The following is an 11597-nucleotide window of genomic DNA, read 5'->3' on the forward strand; positions in this document are numbered from 1 at the left end:
ACTTTATTACTCTCCAAGCAGACTGACCTCCTTGCTACTCCTGGAACACAGCAGGATGTCCCCATCTCAGGGCCTTTGCACTTGCTGATCCCTTGCTTAGAAAACTCTTTCCCCAGGTATTTTATTGCTTCTTTCTTTCATTTATATCTTTCCTCAAAAGTAATTTCTTCAGAAAGCTGTTCTTTGGACAACCTATTTAAAAGAATACCTCTGTCACTCTATCCTTTCAGGATGCCTTAATTTTCACACACACACACACACACACACACACATTTATTTTGATTATTTGCTTTTTGTCTTCTTCTCAGACTGTAAGTCCCATGAAGGCTGTTGAAAATAAACCCCAGCCAAAGATCAGTTTATTTGAGAAGAGCGGAGAATTACAATATAGGAGAAACAAACTAGAGCCAAACCATAGCCAAGTCCAGAGAACAAAGGAGAGGAACATCCTTTTATCGAAGAAAGGGGGAGTTGGGAAGGGCTGTTATAAACAAATATTCCACTGGAGTAAGCTGAGAGTTCTAAGTATAGTGGCTTCTCATTGGTGGAGCTGTTAACTGTCTCCCATTGACTAGGCCATTGCCTGGGGAGGAAGAAACGTTTCTTCCTCTTGCTGAGACAGTAAAGTAGTATCCACATGCAAGATCCCTCTCTTCTTGTTGGGTCTGTAATTGTTGAAGTATGCTAGGGCATGAGAACTCCCACTGCCTGCCTCCTGACTCCATTCTAAATGTTTCCTTTTATTATTTTTCACATATCCCCCTTTTGATAAAGTTTTTCTTTGAAAGAATCACTAATGAATAGCCAGTTTCTTTATATGTAGTGGTATGTTCTTAAGTAACACGAAGGACCTTTTATAGTCACCATGTTCTACGTCAGAGGGAAAGTATATACCAGTTGGAAACCAAGGAAAGCCACATTTAAGTAACAAGGAAAGTTAGGAGGGAGAAACTATCAAGTACTTCAACCTCAAGTCTGTCTCTTCCCAAGATCATAAGGGTTGGAGATTATCTCAAACCACTGAGCCACATTTTTTTTTAAAAAGTTCAACAGTCAACAAAATACAAAAGTTAAAATAATTACACAAAACACAAGAAATTTAACAATTCCAAGTTGTATGATGACTCTAAACCAGGGCTCTAGGTCTGAAAGTAGTCAAGTGAAATATTTATTGACACTTATTCCAACTTAGGGGAGAAGGCTTCTCCTTATAAAAGCAAATCCAGAGTCATATATGCCTCCTGAAGCTCCATGAAAGCAGACGACTGAATGCTGCCAAGAGCTCAATGAAAAAATTAACTGAGTTCTTTTAGGAAGATATAGTTCAGGTATAAAGATGAAGCGATAGCTGATGAACTTTTTGCAGAATAGCAAAACCTCTAAGATGTTTTAAAATGTATTATCTCAAATAACTGTTTGGAACCAAATATCTTTTCGATAATGCATCCTGTAAGGTTGCAAATTCAGAGACCATGAATTTGGGTAAGAATCCAAAATCATTTAATAGTTCAGATGAAACAAGACTTTTGTGAATTGTGAACCTTCTACACCTTCAGAAAAAGCAAGTGACAATTACCTTGTCCCAGGATCACAATGAGGCTGTTTCTGAAAGGCCATAATCAAAAAAAGGGGTTTCCCCTTTTCACAAGGGCCTGGGAAATGCATACAGAGACATGGTTTTTCCACAGAAAAAAGAGAAAACAATAGTGAGAATAAGATATCCAGACCTGGTCTGAACATCTTGGGAAAAACATCTCATCAGATGTCATCTGCTTCAATTCCAGGAAATCTTTACTTTCAGGTCACCAGATGATATGCAGGTCCAGTCAGTGTTGGGTGCTTTCTTTAGATGCATCATGTGAATCCTGGAGTCTGTCCCTAGAGTTTAGCGGCACAAAGATTGGCTAGCAGTTCCTGATGAGGCCTTCCCAGAGAGGTTGAATACTCTTTCTGGAGTTGTCTTTTCCAATAGATAAATCCCCTTATACTTAAGGTCATCATCTCCCCAGAGTGCACTGTGTAACATTGCTCTACCCAAGTACAGATATCTTTAACAGAAGCAATTAGCAATTTTACAATATTGAAGTATATCTCCTTTTACTAACTATGGATCAGAAGAGGCAGGGGCCAAGGGCATTGGCACTTGACAATCTCAAGAGTGACTATCTCAAAGGGTGGCAGCCTCAGGTCCCAAGGGGGTAGATCTGAGAGTTAGAAGGACCAAAGGCTATGCTTTCAGCCAACCTATTTGGAGCGTCTCTACAAATTTTGCCAGTTAAGTTGTAATAGAGCTGTTAGTGCATGCAACAAACTCAGAGGATTAAGGATGGAATGCACAATTAAAGTGTTTTAAAAACCAGGCAAATATCACAGACCTGTTGAAGCATCTGACTGGTAAAATGGGTTCCTGATCACTATGAAGTTTGAGAGGGCTCCCCAGGTAGGGGTAATCTTTTCTAACATAAGAAGCGTTGGCCTGTCTACAAGAGAAAGAAAGCTTTGGGCCTGTCAGAAAACATACAGAGCATGACTAAAACATTTATATCCACGAGATGGGGAAGCTGTATGAAATCCGTTTGTACAAACAGGTTTCCCCAGATTATACTTTGGACAGGTGGGACAAGGGATATCACCACTTCGTGATATCCAGTTAGCTTTTTCCCACCAATACTGGTGGGATACATGAAGGCGATCATTTTGTTAGTAGACCAATAGTTTAGTGCATGTACAGGTGTAAGTATTGGGAATTTTAGGATTTCTAGTAAGGCCAGATTGTCATTTGACTCAGTGTTCTTTTTTTAATCAAGCCAAAAATTATTAGATTTTCATATTGTTTTTCCCTCTCTGGGGACAATTTATAATTTGGGAGACTATCCCTTTGGATCATGCCAGAGGTTTGGCTATAGGCCCCCCTGAGAGAAGCATTTCTGGTGGAAATATCAGCAGAGTAGACCATTTTGGCCCCCAGAGAGTCAAGTCTGGAATGCCCAGAAAGCTTAATAGCCAGAACAGCTGGCCAAAGTATAACATCTCACAAATTTTGAACATAGGAGCCATTCTGAAGGTAATGGACACCTTTTTCATTGGAGGTAAGAACACCTCATTGTTTCCATAATATTCCAAGACGCATGCCAACTATCAGTATAAATGTTTGCGTTTTTTCCCTTGGCTAAACTATGAGCCTGAGTAAGAGCATGTAACTCAGCCTGTTAGGCTGAAGTAGCCAGTGCTGGCAATCAGTACTGCCTCAACAACTTTACACGGAGTTGCAAAAGCACATCCAGCATGATATTTACTATTTTCATCCTTTAAATAAGAACCATCAGGAAGCCATGAAAAATGTGCATTGGCAATGAGTTTCCTATAAATTGAGTCAAAAGTAATCTGTCAGTTTTAAACAATGATGAGGGGTTTCATGTGGGTCCAAATGTAGCCCTTATTCCAAGATCAGATGCCCTAAGTATCGAACCTGAGCTTGAGCTAACTGCACTCTTTCTTTGGAGACTTTCTGTTCCTTTAAAGTCAAAAGTTTTAACAAGTGGATGCTCTCTTCTTGTGAAGAGGTTTGAGGAGGAGAGCAGAGAAGCAAATTATCTGTGTATTCTAACAAAGCAAAACCTGAAGATAACTTTGTAACATCCAAATCAGGTTTTAAGGTTTGTGAAAAGAAGGACTCTCTGTAAAACCTTGGGGAATTACTTACTGTCCAGGTATATTTCTGGTCTTGTCAAGTGTGAAGGCAAAAAGATAATGGTTATTGTTATCAAGTGGAACAGGAAAAATCCACTGCATAGATCAATTACAGTAAAAAATTTGCTTTCAGTGGAAACGGGTGTTAGTAGCATATGGGGGGTTAGGAGTATCAGGGTGCCAAAGGATAACAGTGCTATTCATTGCCACAAATACTGGACAAACCTTCATCCTCAGCCACTGGATTTTCTCACGGGTGAAATAGGGGCGGTACAGGGACTAGTGTGGGCATTAATGAGGCCCTAAGTCTTGTAATTTTCTATTATGCCCTCAAGAGCTTTTATAGGACATTGATTAATTATAGGAAGAGTTTTGAGAGATCTATTTGATTCTTGATGGGACATGCACTGAGGATTCTACCAATATCAATTAGGATTTTGCGTATGAAGAGTATGGTAAGTGATCCAAGAGGAAAAACTGATCAGTGTCCCCAGACTCCACTATAGTGCCATCAGACACAGAATGAGTGAAACATGTCAAATGGTCATTTAATTCCCCTAGTTGGCTATTTTGATTACTGTTGTCAAATTCTAGAATTATTTCCCCCTTCTGGAAGAAAGTGTGGCATGATACATTTCTAAGAAATCTTGGTCCAATAAATGAATAGGGGTGGAGTAATCAAGAAGAAAAAGGGCAGCTCAGTTAAGCGTCCGACTTCAGCTCAGGTCATGATCTCATGGTTTGTGGGTTTGAACCCTGCATTGGGCTCTGTGCAGGCAGCTCTGTGCTGGCCTGCTTCAGATTCTGTGTGTTGCTCTCTGTCCCTCCCCTACTCATGCTGTCTCTCAAAAATAATAAACATTTTTTAAAAATCCTAGCCCAGTAAGTGAACAGGGATGGAGTAATTAAGAAGAAAAGGAGAATACGTGAGCAGCTCAGGGGGTTAAGCATCTGACTCTTGGTTTCAGCTCAGGTCATGATAGCACACTATGTGGGATTGAGCCCCTAGCCCATGCTGATGGCATGGAGCCTACTCAGGATTCTCTTTCTGCCCCTTCTGTGCTTGTGCTTTCTTTCTTTCTCTCTCCCTCTCTCTCTCAAAGTAAATAAACTTAAAATAATTAAGGAGAAAAGGGGTGAGTAGCTCTCAAAGGGCCTAGACTAAAGGAAATAGGTTCAGAGACAAGAACCTGTTGAGGTTTATTAGAGACCCCTACTTTTTGAAGTGTTTTAGGACTCTGAGGCAGGGGCTGCTTTATAGCAATGGGGCTAAGCACCCAGAATATCGCTTCATCGTCAATTCAGACAAGAGAGAAGTTAATTCCCCATCTGGAGGGTGCTTTCTCTACACTGATGAAGAGGGAGAATTGGGAGGCGCCTAGGTGGCTCAGTCAGCTAAGTGTGTGACTCTATCTTGGCTCAGGACACTATCTCACAGTTGGTGAGATTGAGCTCCACATTGGGCTCCGTGCTGACAGCGCAGGGCCTGCTTGGGATTCTCTCTCTCTCCCTCTCTCTCCCACTCTCTCTCTACCCCTCCCTTGCGTGCCCTCATTCACTCTCTCTCAAAAGTAAATAAACTTAAAAAAAAAAAAAAAAAAGGAAAATTGGGAATAGCCCCTGTTGTTCCTCGTAGCCCTGTCAATGGGAATCAGAACATTAGAAAAATTGGCTAGAGAGTTGATGGTGCCGGAGGTGCTTAAATTTGCAAGAATCTTTTTAATTTTTTTTAACGTTTATTTATTTTTGAGACAGAGAGAGACAGAGCATGAATGGGGGAGGGTCAGAGAGAGGGAGACACAGAATCCGAAACAGGCTCCAGGCTCTGAGCGGTCTGCATAGAGCCCAACGCGGGGCTCGAACTCAGACCGCGAGATCACGACCTGAGCTGAGGTCGGAGGCTTCACTGACTGAGCCACCCAGGTGCCCCAAGAATCTTTTTTATTTAATGCCGTCTTTGTAATAATACCTGAAACCAGAAGGTTTGGGTTTTGTTTAGAGACCTTCATTTGTTGGAGTTGAAAATTGAGAACTTCAGCAGTCTTTCTTTTAGGTGACTCATTTAGCACGCTAGCAAGCTGGTTTACCACATTAACCCCCATTCCATCCTGGTTATTTTATCTTATTATTTTTTTTTTTTTTCCATCCTAGTCCTTTTAATTAAAAGAGAAAACTCTTGGTTTGGCCCATTAATAAACACAGAGTTAAATGCTACCCAGGTGGATTCGACATTAAAGACAGACCAGAATTTTTTAAAGACAATTTGGAGTCAATTCTAATCATCATGGGCAGATTCATTGGGCTTTTGTGTGCAAGTCTGAATTTTGTTCCAACCAACCAAAAGACTTAGGGAAAGCTACTGTAATGCGTGGTGGAGATTTCCAGCAAGGTTTCTAGTCTCTTGACAAAAGCAAGGGGTCTGTTTCTCTAAATTCCTTTGAGGATGCTCCCATTGGGCTAATTTCATCCAATGTTCGTCCTGGCCCACACCAATAAGCACGACGACTAATTGATATAAATCTGAGAAACCAGCTTAATAAGCTTGAATAACTATGTTAAATTCTTCAGCAAGATCATGGGGGTCCTCAGCCACTTTAAGAAACTTTTTAACTATGGTTTGCAATTTGTCCTTAGTCCAGGGAACATAAGAAACTTGGGTTTTATTAAGACTCTCAGAACACTTAACTTTAAAGGAGTGGTTTTAATAGGTTCAGGAGCAGAGAGTGTAAAGGGAGTTTCAGAGTAAAAGGGAAATTTGACAAAAGCATTAGAATGGGGGCCTGGTGGGTACGGAGGAGATGGGGGGAAAGCAGAGAGAAGAGAAAAAGATGGCACCAAAGGTGGGGCCTGAGCACAAGGTGGCTGCCAGTGTCTGCAGATAAAGAAGATGGGGGAGGGGGGGACGGAGACCTCAGAAGCCATTGTGACTTCTTTCGATTGTTTGCCTCAGTTCCTTTAGAAACACCATTTTGCAAAAAGGCAAACGTAGAATCCAAAAAACATCTGGAAGCTTCAAAGTACCATTTAAAATAGGCATCCCATTCAGGTTTTTTGTTTTGAAGCTGCAGCTTCCAAGTTAATTTCGAGCAAAACAAGTTTGGAGAGATTGAAAATTCCCCACGATGGCCAATGAAGTTCTCCAGTACTTTTGGTTAAGTCAGTCCACTTAGTTTTCATTGTGCATGTGGAGGGACCATATCTTTTAAACATAAAACAGTGGAGAGGGGTGCCCTCAAATCATTTTGACTTATTAGCGGTTTTTCTCTAGACCAAAAGGAAACACTAAGAACACAGTTTCTACAGGAACAGCCTGGTTCCAAAAGGAATCAGACCGAAGTCCAGCATAGTTCCAGAAGGAACAGTCCAGCTCTGAAAAGGAGTCAGACAGAAAGCCAGTTGAGTACTCTTACAGATTAAAAGAAAAAAAAAAAAAAAGAAGAAGGTTTTAAAACCAACACCGAATAAAGTCTGGAGAGCTCAGACATAAAGCATGAAACTCAAAATCCAGGAGAAAACTTACCGTCTAACCCCCAAGGCCAGAAAGAAGGCAGTGAGTCCCATCAGCTCTGTGGGTAGCAGCACCTGTTTACTCACTAGCCCCGAATCTTTTGGGGCTTTTCTCTGCATCCTACCTCTGATCGCTAAGTAATGTTAACTTTAAAAATAAAACTGCCAGTTATTTTACCGGCTTCTACAAGAGCAACAGAGAATAAAGATCCAGGAAAAGCAAACTACACCAGAGCATAAAAGAGGAACACTCTTTCACAGGGGAACGGGGGAGTTAGGCAGGACAATTATAAGCAAAAAGTCCATTGGAGTAAGCTGGGAGTTCTAAGTATAGTGGCTTCTCATTGGTGGAGCTGTAACTGTCTCCCATTGGCTAGGCTGTTGCCAGGGGAGGAAGAAATCTTCCATCCTCAGCTGGGATAGTAAAGTTGTGTCCACATGCAAGGTCCTTTCTCTTCTTGTTGGGTCTGCAATTGTGGCAGTGTGGTAGGGTGTGAGAGTTCCCCTTGCCTGCCTCCCAACTCCATTCTAACTGAGATTTCCTTTTGTAGTCCAAAATTTCCCCAAGTATATATTTTTTTAAGTTTCTTCCTTTTTTCTCTAGTACACAATACACAGAAAATTCCAATTCTGCTAATCACTCATTTTCCCACTCAAACTGAAGAAACCTGTTTTGAAAAAAAAATTGCCTTACAAAGTTAAGCCTGGATTTATTCTTTTAAAGTGGACTCATTTCATTCTGGCAGCTTTGTTCCATTCTCAAAAATGTATTAAACAGTCCTGCATGGATGTTGTGTGAGAATAAACACAAAGTTTGTATAAAAGTGCTTACCTGTCTTCAAAAATGGTTTCGGGTCTTCCTTCTTACTCTTTGCCTGGCAATAAAATCTAAAACCTGAAAGGATCCTCCCAGAAGCTTTTGAGAAACCAGAACTAAGGCAAGAATAGGTTTCATAGCACCTCCAGGACTTTGGGACTTGATTAAGTTTACTTAATCATTAGTTTTGTTTGTTCCTAATTAGCGTTATATTGTAAACTCGATTCTTCATTTCACAGAAACTTCTAATAATTGGCAGCTGTCAGTCAGGCAAGTCTGACACATGTTATTCTGAAAGTGTGAAGACACATATTCAAGCACACATTCTCTCTTGGGAATGAGTGTGCAGGTTAACAGAACACCATGTCTGTTGTTGTAAATTTCCTCTCATTCTCATAAATGTGACATTTTATACAAAGATATTGTCTAAGTAAACTGAATTGTTATTTATGATCTATTAGCAATCCCACATGCCTTATCCAGAATGGATTTTTGCCCTTGTTTGGTCTAGATTCTATACTCTAGAATTTTCACGTATCTCATAGAGGTACATACTGTATGTTATTGTTCTGTGTATCCACACAACCTTATGGATTTGTAGTAAATCCACATTCACATTTATATTATTGCAAAATATTTATTCAATTTCTAAATGTTTATTTTCATAAATTTTAAGCATATTTAATATGCACAGGCAATTAAATCCTTTAATATCATTTTCTAATAGACTAACTGTAATGAGTTTATTCTGCAGGAAAACAAATGGAAACATTATAAACTAGTTTAATTCTATTTATATTGCCTATAAGGAAGATTTATTTGAAGTGAAAAGAAATTGCCTTTGGAAAATTGGTGAATGTGTTTCACTTTCAGTAGAATATCAGAAAGATAATAGTAATAGTTCTATGATGAGATCCTTTTTTTTCTTGGAGATTCATAAACTTCTTTAGTTGGATCCCTCTTTTTTCATAAATGGCATAGATCTGTAGAATATCATTGTTACTGTCACGTTCTATTAAATATATATTTTAATTTCCTTACAGCATAGCATCATAAATTGAATTGACAGACCAAACTGTCACTTATCCTGAGCACTCATTTGTGTGGTCCAGAAAAAGTAGCTCTCCACAAAGAAGACATATTTCATTATAACATTAGCTATTATAGAGTAAAAACAAAACTTTCAAATTTAAAATAAAAGACTGGTAGTATACGATTATCTTAGCCTATATCTAGATGTATTGACTATACTTATTTAGGACTTTTTTTTTAATTCATTGCCCAAACCTCAAGTTCTAACAATTTAATACATCTCTGCATTTTCAAGAGAGATTTAATATGTTGTTGAAAGAATGTGTCTTAGCAGAAAATATCATAACAATTTTTTCAAGAAATAAACTTTACCTTTGTCTACCTGGTTGAATCGGTTTATGAAATTACTTACATGTAAAAATCAGTTCAGTCATTTATACTGTTCTCTCCCTCAATGTGCCCCATAGTTTTAGGATTCTAGACTTTCTAATACACTAACTGTAATGAGTTTATTCTACAGGAAAATAAATAGAAGCATTATAAACTAGTTTAATTCTATTTATATTGCCTATAAGAAAGATATATTTGAAGCAAAAAGAAATTGCCTTGGCAATCCAGAACTTTGATTCTTTAAGGAACCCGTGTTCCGGAAGCATAACGGCCTTGCATTCCTAGTAACGTTTGTCTGGTTAACAAGACTACTAGAATTTCCATTGGAAATGAATGAAACAAGAATAGTCCTAACTGCTGCACTGTTCTCTGTGTAACACGGATGGTGGCCAAACTACCACTTTCGGTACTGTAGGATTCCAGCTGGTATTACTTTGTTTTGTATTGGAAAGAGGGCTTAGAGGAAACAAAGGTTCCAATAATTATGGGAAAATATGAATAAAATAAAGGATTTCTCAGATCCACTTGAGTGGAAGAGGCCTTCCTGGTACATGAAGATGTCTATTATAGCTCAAAGAAGGAAAATATAGTAGGCAGTGTTTCCTAAACCTATTTAACAACAGAACCCGTCTATTGAAATACCTGTTAATGTCTCTCTGAATCAGGGCTTAACACACGGTAGATTCTCAAAAAATGTTTGGATGAACATAAAAAGGAATGAAGGAATGAACAGAGTGAATTTGCAAAGTGTTAACAGACAAACATACTAAGTTAGGGAATTTTTCTAAAGTCAGAGAGCACTTCTAATTTCTAATTTTCAGGTGCCTGCAGCATCGATTATTTTCATATAACCTATGAACACAAAATAAATCTTTGCTGTCATTATTGAAAAACAAAATGAAGAAATTTGATTTTTACCTGTATTTTTAAATGGCATACGAGGGGAACCCAACTGCCCTTTACACTTGTTCACTCACAAACTAGCTTTCCCAAGAATCTATACAGGTACCTTCATAGTTGCCATCGTCGAAAGTGAGTTGGGTTAATGATACAAAAAATGAAAGGGACAACTGCATCTAGATAGTACATTATCTACAGCTAATATTTTAACTATCAAAAATAATAAAGAAACATATTCTCACAAACGGACTGCAGGAAGTATATGATATTCTGAAGCATTCTCATTGAGGCTCTTTTTGGTGGGAATAGGGAGAGATATCCTTGACTTCACGTCCATGTTTTCTCTTTTAACATCCCATGCCCCGGCTCTGAGAAGACCACGGAATGGACCCAAGTGGGTATTGCCCCGCCACCTCTGTCTCTCCAAAAAAATGCCCCAGAGCGCACAGGATTCATTACGGCCTTGGCAAAACACCAGCACACACCAGCTGTGTGTGGGGCTGCTCAGCCTCCTGCCCAGTGGAGAGGAATAGAAGTCGTCAGTCTTCCTCTGCAGGTTTTCATTAACTCTCTGCTAATCTAGAGCATTAATTCTTGGACTTCTGGGAAAACAGAGTTGTTTAATCCCAAGATCTTAAAGACAAACATCTTTCTTTTCAAATCTACTTCTGGAATTTGTGAGCATTTGAAAGTAACATTCACAGCAGATTTGAAATATCCACTTTTTGTAAAGGACGAGTTAATGGTGTGAGTTCCATCTATTACCTGTGATCTGAATGCACTAAATTAGAAGGAAAAATAGGGGGGCTGGCATGGGGGGCAGGGTGGGAATCTGTTACTTCAGTTAGATTTACAGGGAGTCCTTGTAAACAGGGTGCTAAAAAGTGTGTTGGATTTTTTTTAACCTTTTGTGACACACAACAGAGCTGTGAAATCAGTGAATTAAATAGTTCCAGTCCCCTGGGCACACATGAGCAATAGCATAAAAATGGACAGCACCCATTATAACATTACTGTTATGGAGCAGATGGACAGCTTCGGTTTCAGCCTTTTGTCCTTACTTCAGAATGGGGCAGAACTGGGAAACGACTGTAAATTTTCTCAAAAGAGATGAATAGGAAAGCTGTTAACTTTTTTCTTATTAAAAAAAGAAACCTGGAAAAATTCCAAATTACACATTTTGCAGCTCTTTGACTGCAATTCTTTAGCTTTTGCTGCAAAACATCTGTAGGTGGTTAAGCATTTCCCACCCTCATTCCCC

General features: G+C 39.2%; 1 protein-coding gene across 3 annotated transcripts in view; it reads right to left on the reverse strand.

The window, feature by feature from the left end:
- LOC123379049 overlaps positions 1-7611 on the reverse strand; it is a 79938-nt gene extending 72327 nt beyond the window's left edge. For 2 of the 3 annotated variants that reach the window (XR_006583010.1, XR_006583011.1), the window contains exon 1: positions 7211-7611. Coding sequence is in view for 1 of the 3 variants with exons in the window: in XM_045033445.1 (XP_044889380.1) it covers positions 7211-7317 (107 nt within the window). In the remaining 2 variants the exon portion in view is untranslated. The remainder of the gene's footprint in view (positions 1-7210) is intronic. The other variant, XM_045033445.1, reaches the window with a different exon arrangement.
- Between the last annotated feature and the right edge of the window lie 3986 nt (positions 7612-11597).

The sequence above is a fragment of the Felis catus genome, chromosome A1 (genome assembly GCF_018350175.1).
Source record: "Felis catus isolate Fca126 chromosome A1, F.catus_Fca126_mat1.0, whole genome shotgun sequence".
NCBI lineage: Eukaryota > Metazoa > Chordata > Mammalia > Carnivora > Felidae > Felis > Felis catus.